This window comes from Rutilus rutilus (genome assembly GCF_951802725.1).
Source record: "Rutilus rutilus genome assembly, chromosome: 4".
NCBI lineage: Eukaryota > Metazoa > Chordata > Actinopteri > Cypriniformes > Leuciscidae > Rutilus > Rutilus rutilus.
In genome coordinates, this window is record NC_140212.1 from 17041685 (window position 1) to 17066071 (window position 24387).

At 37.0% G+C, this 24387-nt stretch overlaps 1 protein-coding gene across 1 annotated transcript in view; it reads left to right on the top strand.

Moving 5' to 3' along the window:
• The first annotated feature begins 446 nt into the window (after positions 1–446).
• sema3c (sema domain, immunoglobulin domain (Ig), short basic domain, secreted, (semaphorin) 3C) overlaps positions 447–24387 on the top strand; it is a 60685-nt gene continuing 36744 nt past the window's right edge. The window contains exons 1-2 of the mRNA XM_084406360.1: positions 447–589; positions 7799–7962. Coding sequence (XP_084262486.1) covers positions 7830–7962 — 133 coding nt within the window. The 5' untranslated portion in view covers positions 447–589; positions 7799–7829. The remainder of the gene's footprint in view (positions 590–7798; positions 7963–24387) is intronic.

Consider the following 24387-nt stretch of genomic DNA (forward strand, 5'->3'; position numbering starts at 1 on the left):
TCAGTTAAAGATGGCAGCTGGATTAAGAACAGTCTGTGAATTATGGAAAATATTTTTTCCCCTGCAGTGTTGTCATTTTATGTATAAGTAAATTAAGTAACTCCTGCATCTAGTGATGGTATCTAAGTGATAGATCTAAAGGGGCTTCAATGAGCAAATAAGCAGAATCTGACTATGGAGTCTTGGCACTGTCTGCCTAAACTGCTGCTCAGGCAGAGTGAGACTCAGAGTCAGAGGTCTGGAATATCTGTTCAGTTACTCGTAGAGAGAGAGAGAGAGAGAGAGAGAGAGAGAGAGAGAGAGAGAGAGAGAGAGAGAGAGAGAGGAGGGAAAAGAAAAGAGGAGGAGGGGGGGGCTCGAGAGGAGAGGAGTGTAATAGGAAACCAGTCCACCCTTCTCTCTCACTCTCTTTACCTCTCTCAATCTTCTCAACCTCTCTCTTCCCTGTCCCACAGTCAGCCAGTTGGAATAACACCTCTCTTCACTCTCGCTGGGGAAGTCCACGCTGTGTTTCTTCACTACGTCTGTGACTATAGCATTCACCCACTCTCTGCTCAGTGAGGACAGTCCGGCTGGGAAGCCTCAGAAGGTAAGTCCCGTTTGGGGGAGATTTAGGGAAGGGGGGGGGGGACGGGACGTCAGGCTCAGGCTAACAGGTGCAGACGCCCACCAGAGACAGGAAATCAAGACCGTATACATACTTCAGTCACTGAGACAAGCATCTATATAAAAAAAAAAGAAGCTTATTTTAGAAATATACACTCGTAATTATTATATCTAATCTCTGTTAATATGTTTTATTTATTCAAGAAACATTATGAGCAATTATTTTACCTGATGGTGTGCCAAAAAAGTTTAAATAGCATAATTTCTGTCTAGGTTTAAGATTCGTTAATATGTTAATGATATTAACTGAAATTCACTTTGCTAGTATGTTTTTCCCCCATTGGTTTAACTAATTTAGTTTGCTTGATTGAAAGAAAATTGCTATATTTAAGTGTTTTTCCTGTTTCAAAAGGTGCAATTTTTGCATTCAACAATATTTGATACAACAAAATCTGATTTCATGTTTAGTCATTTTCTTGATTATTAAGTATCATGAAGAACACTTTCATTACTCAGTTGATATGTATTATTTTGTGCGTGTTGAGCTTTTTTTTATATATTGGCAGAGACGTCGGGGAATGTGTCTCACAGTCTCACAGACAGGACAGCAGAGAGTGTGAATGAGTCTAGGGAGTCTGAGACTAAGACAATGATGTTATTATTTTAAAAGTGTGCCCTAAAGATAGCATCTAAGATTTTGTCCAATACAAAATGCAATATTGAATGGGGATTTGTATTTTTGTCACATTGTGGTAGTGTGTGCATGGTTGGAATTGTGTGTGCGAGCTGGTGAATGACAGGGTGTGGTACGGTGATGGGCATCTCTCAGAAAAAAACTAAAAAAAATTACACAATAGGCTTTCAGAATACATTTTCTCTGCATTAAATTAGGGAAACACTTGTGTAAACATAATATTTGGATTGATGTTTTCTATTTCATGAAAGATTTTAACCTCTAACCTTAAGGTATTCAACTTTGGCACATTATTGTCCAGTACTGTTTGTGATATGTACATCATGTAGTAATCACATAAACGCGAAATCACATTTTGGGCAAAAAAGGTCTATTGTCTATTATCAATAGTGATGGAAGCTCACATAGAAGTCACTTTCTGTTTCACAGTGAATTTGCGCAACCAACTTGATCCCATTGCGACATATGCAATGGGAAATTATTCACCCTCACATGAATTTTCAGATTGCGTAGATTCTTTTAAAATGACTGGATTTCTGTGAAAATGTGAATGGGGTAAATGTCAACACACCTTAAGCGTTTAATTTTAACCTTAATTTAAAGGAGGGACCCAAGCCATATACACTGTAAGAAGTGATCAGTTGACTTATTTAAAAAAAGTGAGGAAACCCATTGCCTTAAAATTAAGTAATCACTTTTTACAGTGTATTACCTGAATATAACAAACGCTAGTGAAACCACATAGCACGTTACATCAACCACCAACACCACCTTAGCATCATAGCATTTACAGGCAAGTACCACTACAATCTAGTAACATCACATTCATACTGTATAATGCCGTTTCCATATCATTTTAAAACATCACAAAAGACACTTAATTTCCTTCCAGCTGTTTAACCTATATTAGATGAGCCAGTTCTTAGTTGAAGTTGGCTGTCATATTTCTAGTGAGCAATAATTGGTTTTGACTGACACTTTCATAAGGAGAAAGATGGAAAACTCATTACGCAGATAGCCATGACAAACACAAGACGATAAGCTTGAAGATAAACCGCTCGTAATGCGTATCCAGGCTGCTGTGCTCTCAGCTGAAGCGGCATGAATGCGCATTATGACAGCTTTGACAGACGTTTGAGTTTCTACGGTGACACTGCGATCCAGTTTTAGTGTTGTGGTTAAAAGCCAGTCAGAAATCACCTCATGACAGAACTCATTAGGAATCTGGAGGTGTCAGTGAAATAGTTTGAAACAATTCAGCAAATAGTCTGCCAGATGTTATAGACTTCACAATTTTCTCCAGAAATGAGAGAGGCACTATCTTAAAGTTTGATACTCACACACTGTCCTATGATACAGTGAAGCCAACATTTCTTTCTTTGGCCTAACCAGCTGCAACGTAACAGGCGACAACCAACAAGAAATGAAGTGATTCACTTTCTTATTCAATTAAAAAGTTATTTGTAGATTATATCTTTTTATTGTATTATTATTAATATGCAATTAAGTTAATTTCTCAATGATCTAGTTCTCAATTCAGTATTTAGATACAATTTGATGTCTTACTCATCCAGCTTTTTGTGATACTGATGTTTTTCCAAGTGATATTTTCATCCTCTTGCTTTAACTGGAGACTCAAATTCTAGACATCTATCAAATGTTTTATGCTCACCATTAAAGTAAGTCCTTTAGTGCCTTATTTACCACAGTTGGTAGTTAATGGTTTTAAGTCATCAGATGGTGGCAAGTAGCTATTCTAACTTGTTATGAAAAGAGAGAGAGACTGCGGAGTGATACATAGTGAGACATTAAAGTAGCATTCATCATTGATGAAATTTACTGAAAAGCCGTATAAATCTTTGCTCAGTTTCTATCAAGGCCTTGACGGAACCTGTTCATTAGGCACATAAATAATGAGGGATTACGTCTCATTTAAGGGTTGTGATCACAGAAGCTCGAACACCAGCTCATGTTCAGTGTCGGGCCAGTGACGGATCTATGATGGTCCGGTGATGAGTTTAGCAGCTGTATGTATGTCTGGCAGGCCTTGACCAGCAGTAGAAAGCCATTACTGTCCAGAGAGCGGTAGCCTCCACCCAGTTTAAGAGCTTCTCTCCAATACTCACTGCCAAAGACATTTCAGCCTTCTGCCGTTTATCATATGCTCAAGCAAACATACGCATATGTATACACATACGCACACTTGTAAATATGCACTAACTCATACAAAACAACATCCCCATCACAAACACTCAGGCAAACACTCTCACTTATAAACATGCTCTGCACAAGCCTACAAATTCATGCGGTCCTGTTGTTCATGGGCAAAAAAAAGTTGTTCAGGGGCCATGCTAAAAATGGCAAAATATTTGGTAGTCTTTTAATGGTCTTAAAGGTATAATGGAGGATTTTTTTACTTCCGGGTGGATCACCTATACTATTGGTCCTCCTAATTGTCAATCATTCTGGTGAATAGGGGTGTAAGAAAAAATCGATACACATGAGTATCGCGATATTTTATTTTGCAATACTGTATCGATTTTCAAAAACGCAATATCGATTTATTTTTTTTATTTTTTTAAAGACGGTGGTTCACGTTTATGTTGTTTAAAAGGCTCGCCGAACGGTGCATGTCCACTGGCACGGAGCAAGCGTTTTCAATTCATTCCATGGAAGTCGAGCTTCATGCATTTTGGGATTGACAGCGGACCGGAGAAAGCGTTGAGAGCGACTGAGAGCGTCAAAAGGTTGGGCAGTTCTCGACTTTATGCAAATATCAAGCGAAAAACGCGGTCGGCAGTTTATGATGGATTTAGTGCGTAAATCATTTTGTTTACAAATTAGACGCTTTGCAGTTGTTTATATATGTTAAAGATTTTATTTTGGATGTGTTTATTGTTATTATATTGGCTGGGTTTATAAAATTGAAAGGATCTTTGCTTGGTGCATTTGGAAACAAAACTTGTCTATTTCTAAATGTAATCGCGTGCATGATGATTATACTGTCCGTGTGTTGAAAAAAAACAAACACACTCGTAACAGACACACCCCAAAGCGGAGACGTTACAGCGTTGCCAGCGGCACCGAGCGTAGTTTTGCCGCTGTAGTGGACGCGCACCGTGAAGCTGCGTTCACACCAAATGCGAATAGAGTGTCTGGCGCGAGTGATTTCAATGTTAAGATAATGCAAAGACGCGTTTACGCGCGTCTGGAGGTCCTGTGGCTCGAATGAGGCGTTTAGCGCGGCAGACGTTAATTTGTCATTCGCGCGTCCAGTTCTTTTAAAATCTTTTATCACATAAAAACTTGATTTCAATAGGCCTATATGACACATTCATTTTGTTCACTTTCATTCATTTTCGTCCAGTTCACGTTGTTGTTTTGTATTGTGACAGGGGCTATGTATTTTCTTTTATTATGACCTACTTGAGAAATATAAAAATTTGCTCACTAAGAACCTGTGAACCACAATACCAAACTGGCAGTCTGATTTTCTGTGAACTGAATTGTTAACCTAAAGTAAACTTCTTTGACTTTTATGCACATCATGTCTTTTTTTAAATATAATTTTTTTCTAAAATTATAGTCCTACTTTAAAAAAATCCCAATATATCGCCTTATGCACAGTATCGAAATATATTGCAATATATTGAATCGTGACCCATGTATCGTGATACGTATCGTATCGCCAGATTCTTGCAGCCCTACACAGCCCTACTGGTGAATCAATCAAACTTATTCAAAAAGTGGAGAGGGCGGGTCTTATCTAAAATTCGGAAAGATCCTCCACTATACCTTTAACCATTTTAATCACAAATCACTGGTCAGGAAATTAGCACGAATTGCACAAATACTATAGATACTTAGCACGGAATAGCCTTCCCCAACTTGCAGGCCGCTTTTTACAGAAAGAAGAGTCACTGTTGTTCCACTCAGTTCAAGGGAAGTTGAAAAATGTCTCTCAGTTCGTTTGAGCTTAATGTGAGTCCAAATTCACTATAGGGTTCAAATTTGGATTCTGACCTAGGCCAAATCATGAGCCTGATGGACTTGTTCTCACTACTTGGTTGTCTTTGCAATTTAGGCAGGAGCATTGCCTTGTTGAAAAATAACATCTGATCGTTCCTCTTTAGATAACAACTTCAACTTCAAGTCATTCTGCAATATTCTCTTGTACTCCAATGCATTAATTAACTTTTCACAGTGAAGTGGCTCACACATACCAGCAGATAAATAGACTCCCCGCACAATGACACCTCTTCCTCCATGCTTCCAACTGTGTTAGAGATGCATTTATTATTATGTTTCTCAGCAGATTTTCAAAGACACCGCTCTAGAGCATCACCACACAACTCGTGTTTCACTGTGATTCATCACTCCTCACACAACTTCCCATATTCTGCCAAAAAACTTTCTTTGAGACAGAAATTACTTAGTAGTGTAGTTGCTTAAATTTAGCCAAGTTTCTGACCAATAGTTTGTGGTTAAGACAGTTAAAAGCTTAGTGTTTACCCAATTTGGGCTTGGCCGTTTTTTTTTGTTTTTTTTTGCCCAGTAGTGAATGTGCGTAATATTCATTCAGTAGTGTGGTGGTAACAAATGTCAGTAAGGGGGCGATAGAGTTACTAAAGTCACAAAGGTTGAAGGGGGGCCTAATATGTTTTTTTGATTTGACCTTTCCTTTAATGTGTAATATAGCTGTTTGTGCATGTAAACAATCTTTAAAGTTACAAAAGCACAAAGTCCATGCCAAATAGAGTGAATCTCTCCAACAGAAAACGCCTGCCTTTAATGCCTAGTAGTATTGTCATTATTATATATTATACCATTATATATGAGACATGGCTACATCACCATGTAATATATTTGCATAATGCCCGCCTGCTGGCTACTTTAGCTCACCCTCAAACTAAAGTATATTTAAGGCCAGGAAGAGTTTATCACTGTTCATTACACTACTTTTTTTTCTGAAAAAGAAGGCCCCTATTAAATATGCGAAATTCAATATTTTTTAATAGAAGGCCCCTATTAAAAATAAAAAATTCTCTTAAAATTATTGACTTAAAAGCGGACTATAACACTTGAACTTTAACCAGACACGGCCTCCAAATGCTGAAAAACCAATGAGATACAACAAAGATCATCCATAAAGCGGATGACTCCATACAAAATCATTTAAACATCACCCTGCATGGTGTTTTCTGGTATTCATGCACTTCTGTTGACTGTGAACACACCCTGTGCATTGTGCTCATACCTCACTGAGTCAGACATGCACTGTAGATGTCCTATCAATCTTTCACATGAGTCATGTATAAGACATGAGCAGAGAGACTGTGCTATTCTTACTCTGTTCTTTGTCCTTCTGCACACTCTCTGCTACAAAACAAACATATTATTAATATATAATTATGAACTGCATGCATTCTTATTTTCCAAGAGTGTCCTGGACAGAGAAAGCTGTCTGTTCTCCCTGGAGCATGAAGAAAGAGTTCTTCCACAGGAAATCAAAACTTCTCTCCATGTATTATTGAACTTCTGTTGTCCCATAATAGAATAGAGAGGAGAGAAACACGGGGGAGTGTCCATTCATTCTTTTGTTAGTAAAAAAAAAGCATCCATTTCTTTGAGGTACCACTACTAATTTCATTCCTATTACATTGTACAAGACGTCCTTGTGTAAAGGTAAAATAATGACTCAGGTTGGACAGGAGCCATTGTTTATATGGTATTGGCTAAAATCATAACTAAGTGGATCAATGTCATGGCACTTTCTCAGACTAATTAACTAGAAGACGTACAGCTTTAAGGAAAAAGCTTTCAAGCATAACTGTTATGATATAACCCTTAAAATATGCATTTTAACTGGCTGCTTTTGAAACACTGTTGATTTAACACTATATCAAATACATTTCCTCACCCAGAACGTGGCTAACGTCACAAATGTTGAACTTTTAAAAGGAATGTTGTGGGTTCAAATACAAGTTGAGCATTATCAAAATCTGTAGAAAAGTGTCAATTACCACAGATTATTAAGATTTGTTCTATATTTTGTAAAACTGCATGGACAGTGATACATTTACAATGGAAGTCTACAGCTGGGACTTCTTTTCAAGGGGAATTATATAACTTACTAAGGTAATTCTTGTGATTTGCACATATAGTTAGTATCAACATGACAATATGTGTTAAGTTTGTGCATTTTACATTTCATCTAGATTCATTTAACTTTTTGCTGCTTATCAAAATGTATCTTGTTTCAGGAATGTTTAGATATTAAAACTTATTTTAGAAAATAAAAATATATAAAAATATTAAGAATCTTTCTTTATCAAGAATATGATTCTAATTGTCTATTCCTCTAAGTAATCCACGTCTATTTTCAAAGTGCATATATTTCTTACTCCTATTGTATTTTATTGTACAAGTCTTTGAAATCTAGTTTTCCATTAGCAAGACTCTTTTGTCCTTTACAGTTCCTTCACCTTGTCTTTGCAGGTGGGCTGGTCCGGGTGTCTCCTCAGCAGTCATGGGGAGGTCAGGAGCGCTCCGGGTTTGGTCTTTGGGGACGAGCGTGCAGTTGTTCCTTCCCCTCGTCCTCTGTATCACCTGCATCCATGGTCTTTCTCCGCCACAGCCACGAGTCCTCCTGTCATTTCAAGGTAAGAATGGTCAATGTCATTCTCTAATCAAGGCATTTCCTTTTAGATAAGGTTACGTTAATTATAAGAATGCTTCCTGATGTTATGAAGGCATAGCAGGGTGGCATATTACATTCTTATGTAATGACATCATGTCCTTTTTAAGTGAGGTCACTTCCCTTGATAAAAACATTCTCATCAGAGTGCTTTAAAGCAGATTGAGGGCTCCATTTGTTCCTCATTACATCCTAGTGCCGCTGCCATGAGCTTTGAATGTTCTGCTTTAACAATTTTATGTGTTCAACATTGCTAAGATACTTTTTACAAAGGACTAGCTGAAATGAAAAAAGCTTTTACTATATTAGGCTATATAAGGTATGTTGTTTATTGATCGATTGGCACCTGATATTTTGTTAATTGAATGGCAGAGAAAAGCTCCACATTCATTCATGTCACCTTTGAACCTTGTCGAACAATGTGAGCATTTTCTGAAAGACTGTATTTTTGGATTAGTTCCTATGTGGTAAAGTAACATTATTTGCGGCAAACCCTTTAGTATGATTAAATTAAAGTGTGATCAAGAAAGAAGTGAATACTTTTTGGGTACACATTGAACTGTGTTATTAAAAATATATTTTTTATTAAAAAACTTTTTATTGCACAGTGCAAGAGTGATGTGGTACTGCATACTGCAGATGGTTTAATGGGCTGTAATGATAACCTGTTTGTTGAGTTGATGTGCTAAACATCACAGAAATATTTAATACAGGTTTTTTGTTGTTGTATATCCGCAGTATTAGATAGAAGCTTATATTATGTGCTTGCAACATTATCTCTGGGTGCAAAATCAAGAGTTATGTTTTCATGACTTTGATCGTTCTAATGGAAATGGCTGACAGCGCTGGTCGCATATCAGATGTCAAGGGTGATCTTTCCTCTCTTATCTGCTGTAGCAAACATTTAATATAGTTGAGTGAGGAAATGGGTGGTGTGTCAGTGCATAGGGCATCTAGACGGTCATAGGATACCATTTGCTGGGCTTGCCAGGACACAACTGCAAACATGAAAAGGTGGTAAAAAAAAAGTGATTTTCTGATCTAAATGGATCAGACACTTTTGTTGGCATAATCCAACAAATTTTTTTTGAAAAACATTTCCACCATTTCCCCCCCCCCCCAAAAAAGCTTTAGTAAAAGTCAAGTGGTGTAACCATTATACGGAAAGTAGTAAAATATCTCATAAATAGACACAAGTGTTTACAACTTTACCCCCCCCCCCCCCCCCCCAAAAAAAAATTTCCCCATTTGACCTGACAATTTAAAAATGAAACGCATTTACTTTTTATTTTTCCAAGGATTTCACTTTTTCTTTTCTTTTTATATCCCTTAAGTTACTCCATGTAAACGTTTGACTAATTAAAGGGGTCATATAATGGTACATGCACTTTTACAAGTTGATTATACTGAAATTTGTGTTGGCAGTGCCTGTACACAACCATCATAAAATGATAAAAATCCATCCAGTGTTTTTTTTTTAAATCTTCTTATATGTTTTCCCCTGTCTCAAATCAAGCCGTTCGATTTTGTGACGTCACAAAATCGATGCCCCTCCCACGATTGTTGATTGACAGCAGCGTTTCAACACAGACCCGCCCTCGCTTGTGAGCGAGCTGTCAATCATAGTCCGCGCGGACCGGCGCGGTCATTGTTGATACGCTGGAGCACTGTCTATGAGCAGAATGGCGTCTAAGCGATTGTGGTGTTCTGTTCTTGGGTGTAATCTGTCATTTTGATGTTCCTAAATCCGAACCGCTGACGACGCAGTGGCTGAGTTTGTTTTCGAAGGGAATATTCCCCACGATCAACGTCAATGCTTTCATGTTTGCGCGAATCATTTCACACACCAGACTGCTTTACAAACGAGGGTCAGTAACGTTCTAAAGCTGGTTTTGCTAAGAAGCTGCTCCTGAAAAAAGGATCGGTACCAACTATTCGTGTTCCTGCTGCACCTCCAGAATAACTGAAGTGAGTGTAACGTTTTATTAACCTTTATATTAGTATTTATATTAATCTTTGCAAATCGCTTGCTGCACTCTTCACGATGAATGCGGCTGTTTACACTCAGGGTACATTACGGCATGTTTTCTATGTACGACGTTCTCAATATAATTCATAATCCCACGTTTATAATGAACAACGCGTTATGGTTATTGTGTTATTGTGTTACAAACGGTGTACGCACAGAACAGAGGGGCGGGGTGAGCAAAGCTCATTATCATTTAAAGACACATGCACTTAAACGGCGTGCTGAAAACAGAGCTGTTTTTGACCAGGTAAAATTAGTGTTTTCTTACAATACTAATGAGAATTTTTAATTAAAGTATATTACAAACTTTTCATTTAGACCCTAAAGAATCACATTAGCTTGTACAAAAATGCCATTATATGACCCCTTTAATAATGTAACAAGGTAATTTTTACTCAGAAACTGGAAACATTTTCATCAATGAAACTGTGTATTACAATTTTTGGTGTGAATTGCATTTTAATGTTTAAAAAAAAAACACACGTAATAGATTTGGAGGAAATATTGAGCATCATGTCACTGACTCAAATATGAGAGTCTAGTTCTTGCTTTGTTCCACAGTATTTTTCATTGTCTGGTTTTGTCAGTGGTGGACATTTGTTTCTTGTTCTTAACATTTCAAACTGTTTTTACATGCTTTCCAGCGTTCTCATTCCTTTCGATTCATGTTTTTGGCCTAATTTGTCATTCCATTCTTTCTCATTGTCAATCCAGAGCATTCCCTAGTGTAGTCATCCGTCTATGTCTTATGTGCTGAAAAGAAACAGTGGGAAGCTTTGGTCATGGGGACATAAGTAGTGTCAGAGTGGATTGTGCCATGGAAAAACTCCGCTCAGACTCAAAACATTCTGGAACGGCTTTGTGTCTTTCTGAAGAATGCCACGTAACACGCTCTGTTTGATACTAATAGGGACATCCTAAACAGCTGAAAGTCCTTGTGCTGCAAATTAGAGTGTCCAAATATGAGTTTTCGAGCCAGATTAGTTTTGCAATTAGCAAGCCAGCTTGATCTTAGACTAGTCTTTTGCAGGTGTGGATTTTAGTAATGTCTCTGAGTTTGAGATGGTCTCTGGATAAGTCATTCAGTACAGAGACCTCTAAAAATAATTTCGTTTTGAGAAAAGATTTTGCTAGGTGCTATAGGTGCTATTTCGATAGGTGTTATATCTGAAAAATCAGATGTGTTTGTGTTTTGGTGTTTCATGGTAAAAGAACAATGTAATGTATAGCCTGGGAATCTATCAACAGAAACAATTTATGAGGTCCCGGTTTGTCATCTACATGATTTAGACATCCCTTTAGTCCCTTAGACCTTTTGGATCATTTTCATCATTCTGAGAGTTTCGGAAGAAGACAGATGTATAGGTTAAAAAAAAATATCTCAATATTAACACCGAGCAGGGTCTGAATATCTGAGCTGGATCGCACTAGGAATACTCCAGATGTTTTGGGGTGTTTCAGGTGCTCCATTAAAGTCATGTCTGAAAGCATCTTTATGGAGAGAGCTGGGAGTTTTGGGTGTCTCTCAGCTTCCATGACTAGAGAAGGGGAGGCGGGGGCAGTAAAATACAAATACAAATTCAATATGGAACTGTAATGGAAGGTGGAATTTTTTCCTTAATGAAGGAAGCAATAAACAGCAGAATGTAGCTTTTAGATGCTAATTGAACAATTGAGAAATGCTAAAGATAAAAATGCTTTTAAATGTCATAATTTATGAGCACATTTGACTTAAAACTGTGAAAATCTCCATTGCATTCCTATAGGGCGTCCAAAAACAGCAACCAGAATTGGCAAAGGGTTAGTTACTCTATGTGATTTTGAAGCAAACTAACACCCTGTGAGAAAATAAACCTGCTTGATAAATTCGGGGGTCAGAGTGTTTGATTGTGTGCCGGTTAGTCCGGCGAGAGCTCTTATGAAACTTGATTCTGAGGGTATATTGGCATAAGGCAAAATGTCGAGCGCTTGTGTCGTGTCGAGAGTTGCCGTCTATGACATTCTCCCTATCTCTGCCTAATAATCTGTTCATCCAATGCAATAGCCTGGCAACTGAAACTCAATAATAAACCATAAATCTGAACCATGTGGTCCCGATGAATAATAATAAACATCTGTATTAAACAACAATAAGTTAGGGATGATGTATGATAATAAATCTCCCCTGAGTAATCAGAAAATTATCCAAAAGATTTGTTTCTCCTCATATAATAATAAATATATATATATATATATATATATATATATATATATATATATATGTGTGTGTGTGTGTGTGTGTGTGTGTGTGTGTGTGTGTGTGTGTGTGTATGTATGTATGTATGTATATATATATATATATGTATATATATATATATATATATATATATATATATATATATATATATATATATATATATATATATATGAAGAGTTCAGATGCAAAAGCCTCTAAGTGCCATCTGAAATTTTCTTCTAGAATGACCATTTTTATCAAGCTTGTATATTTAAGTTCAGTAATTTCACTTTAATGACAATTAATAGGTAATCTTCATTGCCATTTGAGTGAAATTACTAAACTTAAATATACGAGCTTGATAAAAATGGTCATTCCAGAAGAAAATTTCAGATAGCACTTCAACTCTTCATATATATATATATGTGTATATATATATATTCACTTTTCACATTATGGTAATGATAATGAGTGTTTTGGGGTTTTTTTTGCATTACAGTAATGGGTAAAAAAATTGCTTAATAATGGAAATAATGTCACAATGACCAAAATTTATTTTAGCTTATGACCAAGACATGTTCTCAGCAAGAGATTCTCCCATTTACATTTTTGGTGCATTACTGTTTGGGAGGATTCAGTCAGACATTTGCACATTTGCCAGTGTCATGAAGTCAGCTTGGGTAATAATGCATTTACTTCAATTAGGCCATAATCGCAAACAATAGGGTGTTAACTTGGCCCCTTTGTAAGGATAACTGAGAACTGTTTATCAGTTCTGACCTGAATCCACCCTGTCCAAAATATGCTTTAAGCCACATGTGTGAACTTGAGCCAGGTAACACAAGGCAACACCCTTCGCAAATAAAGGAGGTCATTCATGATTCAATCGATACCCATGTTGATTTGTCCACGTCTGGGTTGTTTGTTGTGGTTTTTGGTTAACGTTCAGAAATGCAAGGCATTTTAGGAATCCTACATAAAGTAATCTTTCCAATCATGAGATCAACATAAATGTTTGCCCTTTAATGCAGCTTTTTCATGTCTCTCACACACACAACAGGACTAATCTGACCTTTACGCTGCTTTACTAGCTGTGTCAAACTCTGTTTACATCAGCTGACAGATCTGTTCTTTGTTATTTATAAACTGATATTTAACAGAGTATCGACTGAGGCAACTAATGCATTTCATCTCATAAGCCTTGCTGATGAAAAATAGGAGATGGAGAAAGCAGCTGTATTGGACGACATAGCTGGGTGTTTTTATGTTGCAACAAGCCGTCATCTATGACAAATTTATGCCAGTTTGCGTGCATGCATTCATTTTCTCTTTCCACAAAAACACGTACCGCATTTTTGTCCTCTGATTGCTTTAGTCGTACTGCAATTATGCAGCATTAAAACTCTTTTATCCTCTAGCAGGCCACAACACATCATTTAAGAGAGTATGTGTGCCATATACTATAGCAACAATGCCATAATTTGAGCCCGTTAAGTCATTTATGAAAATACACACTCGGGAACGTTGAAAAAGGCCTCATCTATGAAGGTCTGATTTTTATCTTAACTATAGCCCATTTATAGCAGAAAATCAAGACTAACATTTGCTCAATCCCAGTCATAGGCAGGGTAAAACATTCTCTGAATTTTCTACCCCAAAAATCAGTTTGAACTGACTTGAGCCAACATCACATTCATCGTCTATAAGGTAACGTCTTAGGCATAAATCACTTCAGAACTGTGGCTGAAGCCTAGAAGTGTGACGATGATCAATCCATTCAAACGACGGAAAGTTTATACTTTAGTTTGACTGTAATGGGTTTTTGAGACCACTGACCTGATATAAAAAAATTGTTTTACATTTTCTGTAGAAAATATTAGCTTTGTTCTCAGTAGTTGTAAGCTCGTTGCTAGGTTCTTGCGATGGTTTTCTGGATAGTTGCTAGGATGTTGCTGGGTGGTTTCTAGTAGTGTTTTGCCGTTTTTTCTAAGTTGAATAATACAAAATAAAACAAACAAAACCACAAAAAAAAAAAAAAAAAAATTTTTTTTAAAAATTATATATATATATATATATATATATATATATATATATATATACGCAACAAAAACAAAACAAAACATTCCGAAGCAGAAACAAAATCAAATGCAAAAAATACATGCAACAAAAACAAAACACAAGCAGAAACAAAACAAAGTGCAACAAAAACAAAATACACACAACAAAAACAAAACAATGCAAAAACAAAACGCAAAAAACAGCAAAACACTCAGAAGCAGAAACGACGCACAACAAAAACAAAACGATAAAAAAAACACGCAACAAAAATAAAACAAAAAACAAAACACTCGGAAGCAGAAACAAAACAAAGCGCAACAAAAACAAAAAACAAAGCTATACACAAACAAAACCCACCTTTAAGAATCGTAAAGTCTATTCGCTAGGCAAGTTATACAGTCTAATACCTTACTTAGAAATGAGGCTTGTTCACATTAAGGACAATAACAATAATTATAACTATAACATCACAGAGAAACTATATCGTTGGAATCACTTTCAGAACGTTTTTTTTTTTCAGCTAATGAACGATAAAAACATTGACAGCCAATCAGAATCCATCCTGCTTTAACGAAAGCGAGCATTTAAAGCGGCAGACAACACTTAAAATAAACAGAACGATATTGTCCGCTGGTGTGGATGCTAATATAGTTATCATTATAGGTGGGGTTTTAAAAAATACTCATACACACCAAGTATGAGAAATAGTAACACTGATGCTTGCCTTAGCAAACAGCACTAAATATCAATGCTGGGAGAAAGATCATTGCCTACAACTAGCCTCTATGTTGAGTGTGAGGTTAAGAGGTCGTAGTTATAGGTTAGAGTTAAAGTGAGGTCTATATGGAGCGTCAGTCTTTTTCAAGTTGAGATCTGAATAGTGCGAATAGTTCTTTGTAGTCGTAACACTGATTTTTTTTTGTCTAAGGACAACAGTTATGAACATTGAACACATGTAAAATATTAAGCAATGAACACAAACACACACAAACACAGTGCAAAATGTTTGGGGGAATTCCATTCCGTACAAAACATGGTTTGTCGAGGCTGTCAGCAGTGGCATATTAAGGCCAACAAATGTGTTTATCTGCAGGCTATGTCTAGGGTAACTGTACTGATCGAGTTAGAGCTTGGACTGCAGTGCTCAAGGCAGACACTCTCTGTCCTCTTTCTCGACCCCATTTCACCTCCATCTCTGCCTGAAGGTCTGTCGCTCACCTTTCTAACCTTGCTAAATCCCACTGGTTTACTCTGTTTGCATGGAGATACCATGATCAATCCACGTCCATCAATACTGACATGTTCTCCCCGATTGATTTATGCTAATGTATTCAAACGTTGTTCCATGTTTCATCCTACAATCTTTTTATGCTATCTGTTTGCTCAAACCGTGCAGGCCTAAGACTTTGAAAAGAATGTTTGAAGCCAAATATGGTCTATGGTTTGAAGATTCTTACAGCTTTTCCAGCCGAGTGGCCAAAACTCTAAATTGTAAAAGGAAAGAAGGTTGGTTCAAAAGAAAAACGAAGGAAACATTGGCGTAATGGAGTCGACAGGTCCTTCCTGTGCTCAAATGTGAATTTCACTTTCAAAATGAGACTTCTTCTAGTCATGTCTGTGGTCATCTGCATACCTCCAAAGTTACAGCACATTTACTTTTTTGGGGGGCTTTTTGTACAACAAAATACTATTAATTTAAACTACGTAGTATAAAATGTCCTTATTTGTCATGAAAATAGTGCAAAAGAAAGCAAAACAAAAATGTATATGGGGGGGGGGGGGGGGGGGGGGGGTTTGGGTTGAAATATTTTTCAGACTTTCCATTGTCACTGTTTTAAGTAAATCGGCATGCAACACTGTGTGTGCATGTTTATGTATAAGGGAGGGGTGCCTCGTGTTAAGGTGAAAGGTCACTGGGGCGCCCAGGGGGAACGGTGACAGGTGAAGATGTGCCCATGTGCTAATTGAGGCAAAGCAGCCATTAGTACGATGGGTAGGTTAACGTTTAAAGTTACAGCTCCTATGGGAAACCCTGTGTGGTGCCAGAGAAATACAGCACTGTAACTGAGCCCGACCTGACGCAGAGAGATACGGAGGATCTGAGACTGCTGATAAACTTCAATGCTGCCAAGAGAGCAGCCCCATCTGAACTCAGTGCTAATATTATGCTATCTGTTGGGGAATCTGACAGAACTGTAAAATGTATTACAAATAAATGTGAATGAAAGCCCAACCACTTCTAATCGTATTTAAACAGGAAGCACTTATTTTCTTTGCAGGCTTTTTGTATTAAGTCGGTTGACCTCAACAGTTTCATTTGTGAAGCTTAAGTATTCATTTTGATCATTTTTATAAATAGCATGATGATGACAATCGCAGCCTTTAAATTCACTTTGCCTATTTAGTTACTATCCATCCTAATAGCATGCAATAATTAAAACATCCCAAATTTTAACCCAATTATGAAGTGTAGATCAGTGCATCAATTATGATTAATAATGCCCACAATGAATTGTCCAACAGAAGAAGAGTTTGTGATGGTTCACTTGACATAGTTGGTACAATGGATGTCCAACAAATGCCCGGTTTTTGTGGTTCTTTTATGTTTGTGATGTATTGTGATATGTCAGTGCGTATTTGATCGTTGATGTTGCAGAAATGGACAAAACATAAAGAGTACTAAAAGTATTGTACTTTATACATTATTATATATATTATAATTTTTTGTATTTCCTAATACAATATAATTGTAACATAAATGTTATAAAGATAAACTTTTCAGGAACCCTTTTGTTTGACTTTTTTATTACTTTGATATGCATACGTTTTGCTTTATATTATTAGAAGCTTGCTTTAAAGGCGATATATACATATCTTTTTTATAAAGTAAATAAAGTTTTACTATTATTTATATATTATATAATTTTAAGAAACTGAATTTAGCTAGATGCCACCACTTGCAAAAAGTATCCCACAAATGGGAGCTGTTATCATCAGCAACTTTATTACTATTTTATGCAGTGTACGAGTATGCAAATTGGTGGTACGCCACCATATAACTAGTCCTGTTTTTCTTGTACCATGTACAAGAGAACCATTGTATATGGAAATAGTGTGGCAGAAACAGTTCTTCTCTGACTGGTTACCCCAGAGGACAGATGTGTTGAAGGATTTAAGGGCAAAATGGCAGCCCATTTGCTAATTGACGCAGTCATTTGCTAACAGTGCTGTCAGTGTGCAATGCAATGTATACAGGTCCTCTTCCCCTATGCCAGTATTTATAAACACTTATTGAATGAGAGTGCTTGTGTATTTGTGTATGTGTGTATTCTAGAGGCCAGAGGAATGTGGGTAATGTCAAGAGGACAGACTGTCTGACGACTCTGTCGCATGTTACCCTACAGTCTGTGTGGTCGTAACCCATTGAGCGCATCCCAACCTGCTTGCTGTGTTCACCTGATCACCCTAAATCAGTAGTTTCTTTTTTTAGTTTAGATTTTTTTTTAATGGAAGTATTTATTATAAATGATTTATCCGTGCACATAATTATTGTTTTTCACTTCATGTGCCCTTGTAATCTTTAATCAAAATAACTTCCCCTCCCTTGCAGTGACATCACTTCTCTTCTCTGATGATGAGTTTATTGGCGTGTGGGAGGGGCAACTGGTCAATCACATGAGATCAATCAATAGCAAACCACAACCATCCCCACTGCGCAATGTGACGTCGGAGTGACGTCATTTTCATGTAATTTTTGGACGTCCAAATTCGGTCCATTGAAGGGGTTGTTTTGTGACGCCAGGCGACGTCTTTTTTCGACGTCTTCCGCACGTCTAATGTTGACGTCCGTCCACAAAAGTTCGTTTGTGGGAAGAAGGAAGGAGACGGGGTCGGCTTGCTGTGGATCGTGTGTTTTATTAGATAAGTCTTTTCCAAACAATAATCGCGCTCAGTGCGCTCAAACAAAACAGCGGCTTCTTTAGGCTTCTCCTCATGAGACGACAGGCAGACACACACACACACCTCTTGTTCTTGCTTTCCCTGGGAATCAAACTCGTGATCTTAGCGTTACAAGTGCCAACGCTCTACTGTTTGAGCTACAGCATTACACCTTTGTACGCGTCTCCAGTTATCACCTGATGCTGAGACGTTCAAATGGAGTTTTTGGAAAATGATCTTAAATAATTATAAATAATCTGTATTCATATGTATTAATCATGTTGATAATAACAATGTTGATATTTGTAAAAAAAAATATATATATATTACATAGAATGTAATTCTACAATCTGTAAATTTCCTGCACCTGTCATAGATGTCCAAATGACGTCCAAAAAAGTTACCCAGTTCAAAGGTCCAATGTTGAACGTCAATATGACGTCCAAGTTGGGTCATGGTTGGACGTCGAATAGATGTCCAGAATTGGTCATGGACCGACGGACCCAATATAGACATGATCTGCACGTCTATCCTACGTCCAATGTTTAGTGGGTCCAATCAATTCCTGATGCACAAAATCAAATCCCGCCCGCATTTTTTCTTTCACTCATATACATCACAATAGACAATAAAAGATTACCGCAACTTCCATTTCATGCCGATTTTAAGTTTAAGACTTTGGGCCCTATTTTAACGATCTAAGCGCATGGTCTAAAGCCCTGCAGGGCGCAAGTTCACTTAGGGCACGTCCAAATCCACTTTTGCTAGTTTAACGAAGGGAAAAATGGTCAACGCGCCAGGCGCATGGTCTAAAAGGGTTGTCCCTATTTTCTTAATGAGTAACGGGTGTGTTTTGGGATTTACTTTAAACCAATCAGAGTCTCATCTCCCATTCCCTTTAAATGCCAGTTGTGCTCGCGCCATGGCAGATTCGCTATTTACATGACGGAATTAGATAGTGGAAAGACCGAAGCCGTCTCCAGAGCGCAAACGGAACTGCTTGTGCGCAAGGTAAAAGTGCGCAAGCAGATCATCTACGGGACAAGCCGGATTCCACCATATCTTTATGTACACAATCATAATCTTTTACATTGTAATCCTTTTATTTTAAATATTTGTCATTTTTGTGTGCTGCTGTGCATTCCTGTGTGTTTAATAAGCAGAGTGTACGCACGTTGTGGGCCCGCCTATAGGTGCACATTACTAATGCGCTCTTTAAATAAAAAAAATAATAATTGCATAATATATACATAGACTGCGTCATTGACCAACTGAAACCTGGTCTAAAGTCAATGGCACAATCTAAAAATAGCAACGTGCCAACAATGCGCCAGAACACACCTCGTTTTCAGACTAGCACGCCCACGGGTGCACAAATGGGCGCAAATGCATTTGCTATTTAAACAACGTGGCGCAGGACGTGAAAATGATAACTGCGTCAGGCTGAAACTAGCAAAAGACACTTGCATCGCGTTTGGTGCTGCATTGTGCCAGGTGTAAGATAGGGCCCTTTAAGTTTAAGACTTTAAGACCCTAATCATGATCAACAGTAATGGTGCCCTAGCAAGCACCAATCACTTGGCATCCTCCATGTTTCCATCTTACAGCAAGATAGATCATACATCTGAACCAAGGCTAAATATATTGTACGCTTTAACGAGGATGACGTATACGGTTGCCTGGACAGAGGCTTTGAGCTCAACGAGTATGTGTGAAATCACTTACACATCACATTATGTGAGTGTAACCATGCAGAACCAAACCAAAGAACCATGCTATTGTCTAAACAGCGGTGGCTTTTGAAAGGGGTTTAAAGTCATGTCTTGAAGGCAGGGGCACTCCATCTCCATGAAGAACATGAGTTTTGGGTACTCCACTCACTTGTTTCCCCGAGCAACACTGGCACCAGTAGCGTTCTGAATGAATGGGACATGGCCGATATATTTGCATACAGTTAATTTATGCACGCAAGCTTTTGGTGTTCAGGCATCGAGGAGGAAGTTAACAAAAGCTGCGGCTGTAATTGGAGCTTAAGCCAGTAAAGCAAAGTTAATGGAGCTTGGAAAACTTTGGCTCGAGTGCTGGACTGCAATTAGTGACTCTCAGCAGGTCCGTGCAATCGTTTGTTCACATGGTGTTGGTTGTGCTATAGTCTTGATCATTCTTTGACATTCTTTGTTAGAGTGACTATATTTACTATGTTTACACGTGCAGATTTCTGTGAATCCAAGTCAATCCAATCTGAGATGTCTAAGTTATCTTAAACTGCAATACTTAGGCCTATGTACACAAGTTACCATGAAATCAAAATTGGACAATTCTTGGGTTTTTTTATGGAATATTATGGGATTTATTAAAAATGATTTATCTGTGCAAATCGTTTTTTATTTTATTCATGTGCCCTTGTAATCTTAAATCAAAATAACGTTTACTTGCGTGAGGGCGGCACAACCTGTCAATCACATGACATCACAGCAATAAACCTCAACCATCCACTGATCCAATTAATTCCCCACTGACAAAATCAAGTCCCCCCTCTACATTTTGTCCTTGTTCGAGAAGCATTTTACGCAATTATACTTCACAATAGACTATCGCAACTTCCGTTTCATGCCGACTTTAAATTCAATTGTGAACGTAGTTGCCTTCAGATGTTTATATGGCATTGTATTCTTACTAATTATTCTAATATTTGAGTAATAAGACAAATTATACATTTAGTTATGAAATAAAAAATAAAAAATAAATAATAATAAATAAAAAAACATACATACACACACATACATACAGTATATATATATATATATATATAAAATAGGGCTGTCAAGCGATGAAACTAAATAATCAAATTAATCACACTTTTTTTTTTCATTAATTGCACCTAACATTAAAATATATTTTCACAAAAATGTTAAAAAATTTTACTAAAATGTATTTTCACACTGAATCTCCAGATGATTGCAGAAACAACATTAAAGACAGTATTTAAATTCTCTCTCTCTGTCTCTCTCTCTCTCTCTCACACACACACACACACACACACACACACACACACGTATATAATAAAGATGAATACATAAATGAAGGTTATTCAATTGGATATCTAAGCATACAGACTGGTTAAACATGGCTAGGGCTGCCAGTTTGACTGATTGATAGTTGTTTTACCTTCAAATTACATGGCAAAGCTGCAGCTCAGTTCTGAAATCAGTTGTAGTGATTCTAATCTGACACGAGGCTGATTTTGTATCCGTCGCTAATTTCAGCCTTTGGTTAAAGCATTGGCAGCCGAGACAGAAGAGAATGCAGCGCTTCAGTGACATTAGTGGGCAACCTACACCAGACATTTGGCATCATGACTTTAAATCAATCCAGCTACTCTTGTAAAAGAGCTCAGCTGATATTTTGCCAAGAGCAAGCATGCTCCTTGTAAGGCTAACAGACTGATAGTATTCTGTTAGCCAATTCGAAGAACCTGATGATACTCTGATCAGGCCAATAATCAGAACAGTCTTAGAATACTTTTTATATTTAATGCATTGAGCAGATGAGTGCATTAGCTTAAGGTTTACACACATTTATACTTGCATTTAAAGGTTTGTTGTTGTTTTAAACTTTGTTCCACATATTTGTGAAATGGAATGAGCCGCACAATCTTGGGTTGAGAAGAGATGGGCTAATATTCTAAGAGCTCAGACTTATGAGTTTTACCAGACAGGTGATAAAACAGGCAAAAATTCAGGAATTTCGTGTGATGCTGATGAAATATTTCCCCAATGGGTTTGAGTTGGTCAGTCGAATTCGCTGATTTTGACACAGGCCAAGCTACATTAATTGGAATATAAGGCCCACGATTAACTTATTTACTTAATTTGATCTCAGTTTAAGCATCTGTCAATTTTTATCATTGTAGAGCAGCTTCACAAAGCTAATATGAACAGAGCGAAGCTAGTATTGACAACACCAGGTTGGATGCATAGCAAACAATATGGATTATTTGATCCATGTCAAGGTGAATCCATGTACTCATTAAATTCTTAAACCTACCAGCGTTTCTCTAATCTCGTAACCTTGTGCCACATACACGCAGTATGGATTTCTCTGGAAGCTTCTCTTTTTTTGATCAAACATGCGGTCTTGCATGTCTTGGTGGTCTCCTCTGAGAAGATCGAGACCCATAACCCTTTCTGTGCTGTTTAATAATGGATGTTAAAGAAGTTTCAAAAGGGCCTTGTTCCAGTTCTGCTCGACTGCTCTGTGTAAATGAAAACAAAAAGGTTGTGAGTGGAATGGGGAAGAGGAAACTTATCTATAGCAAGTTAGCATGGTCGAAGTTCTTAGTTCATCACTTGGATGGCTGCTCAAAGCTTGCTCATGTTAAAGATCTGAAAAAGATAATCTTGTTCACATTGTTAATGAAATAACCTTCTTTATGGGTTACTGTTCTGGGTTCACTATAAATTAAGCTCTATAGATCAGAGGCTATCAAACGTTTTGATGCCAAAGATCTTAAAATAGAAAGGCAGCTACTTAAAAACGTAAAAACAGTAATACTGTAAAATATTACTAAAATTAAAACTATTTTAATATATGTAAAAATAGAATGTATTCCTGTAATGGCAAAGCTGAATTTTCAGCATTATTATTCCAGTTTTCAGTGTCACATGATCCTTCAGAAATCATTCTTATATGATGATTTGCTGCTCAAAAACCATTTATTATTTTTGTCAGTGTTGACAATAGTTGTGCTGATTAATATTTTTGTGGAGATTGTCAAACGGTTTTCAGGATTCTTTGATAAAATGAAAATTTGATTACACTCATTATAAATGTCTTTACTGTCATTTTTCATCAGTTTAACGCACCCTTGCTGAATACAAGTATTAATTTCTTTCAAAAGAAAATCAATTCTGAATGTATAAAGACCTATTGTGAGAGATTATAAAGAGTGTTATTATAAAAACACATTTTTGCATATTCTCATTGTACTGAAGCCAAAGCAAATGATTAAAATATGACCCAATATGTAAAAATATTCTACCCACTATAAGTGAAAAAACACATGTATAAACCTGAAGAGAAAAAAAAAACATCATGTTTGTTGCAATAAATACTGTTCCAAATCAGCTTTATCAGCAATACACTGCTTGCAAATTTGGATGTTATGCCTTACTTAAAAAAAAAAATATATATATATATATATATATACTGAACAGGGCCGTTTTATTAGAAATAAAATTATCCCCAGATAACAAAAAAAAAAATTTAACTCACTAAATGAAAATGTAATACAGCAGTATGAAATTTGGTATGTTTAAAAATGAGTTCATTTAAAATTATTATTATTAATATATACAATTAATATTTCAATTTAACAACCCTAAAAATACATTTTGTAAATAATAATAATAATAATAATAATAAATAGAAAATTCTCTCAATTTTTTGCAGATCCCCAAGCCCCAAATTAGAAAACCCCTGCTACACACAACAACTGCGGCAAACCGTAAACCAACTTCTTGAGTTGTTACTGCTACTTGTTTTCAGCTCTGTTCCTTTCACAGATGATTTAAAGACAATCAAACTGTAGTATAATAATGGGAATCAACCTTCTCATTTGACTACACAAGTTCATAAGTGCTTTTTAACCACATATATCAAATATCACTCCACTGAGGAGCTCAGGAAGAGGCCTAGACATAACGCCTGTGAGGAAAATGTTCCCAGCACTTCTCCGCAATACAACCCTTCCAGAAAACCACACCATCGGCAGTGTAAAGAGCACCCTGCTGAGCGGACAACACAGCCCATGTCATGGTCAACCGTATCAACAGAGCAACACCCACAATGTCTCCTCTAGGACCAATCCTACCAGGACGTCTGATGAACATCTCTGGGTTGATCTTCCTGATTTAACCATGCAGGAATGTGGTCAAGCCCATGATTAATACTGTATGTTCACAAACAAAATGTATTCATTAATCAAAAGCCCTCTTGACGTGATTTAGCCTGGGGTTTAAAGTTACATATTGGCCTTTAAGTTATGGAACATGGTTTTGATTTGCTTGATGTTGATTCATATTCATCATGTGTGCTGTTTTTGACTGCTGACAGTGAGTTTGATTGCTGGAAGCATTTAAACTCAGAGT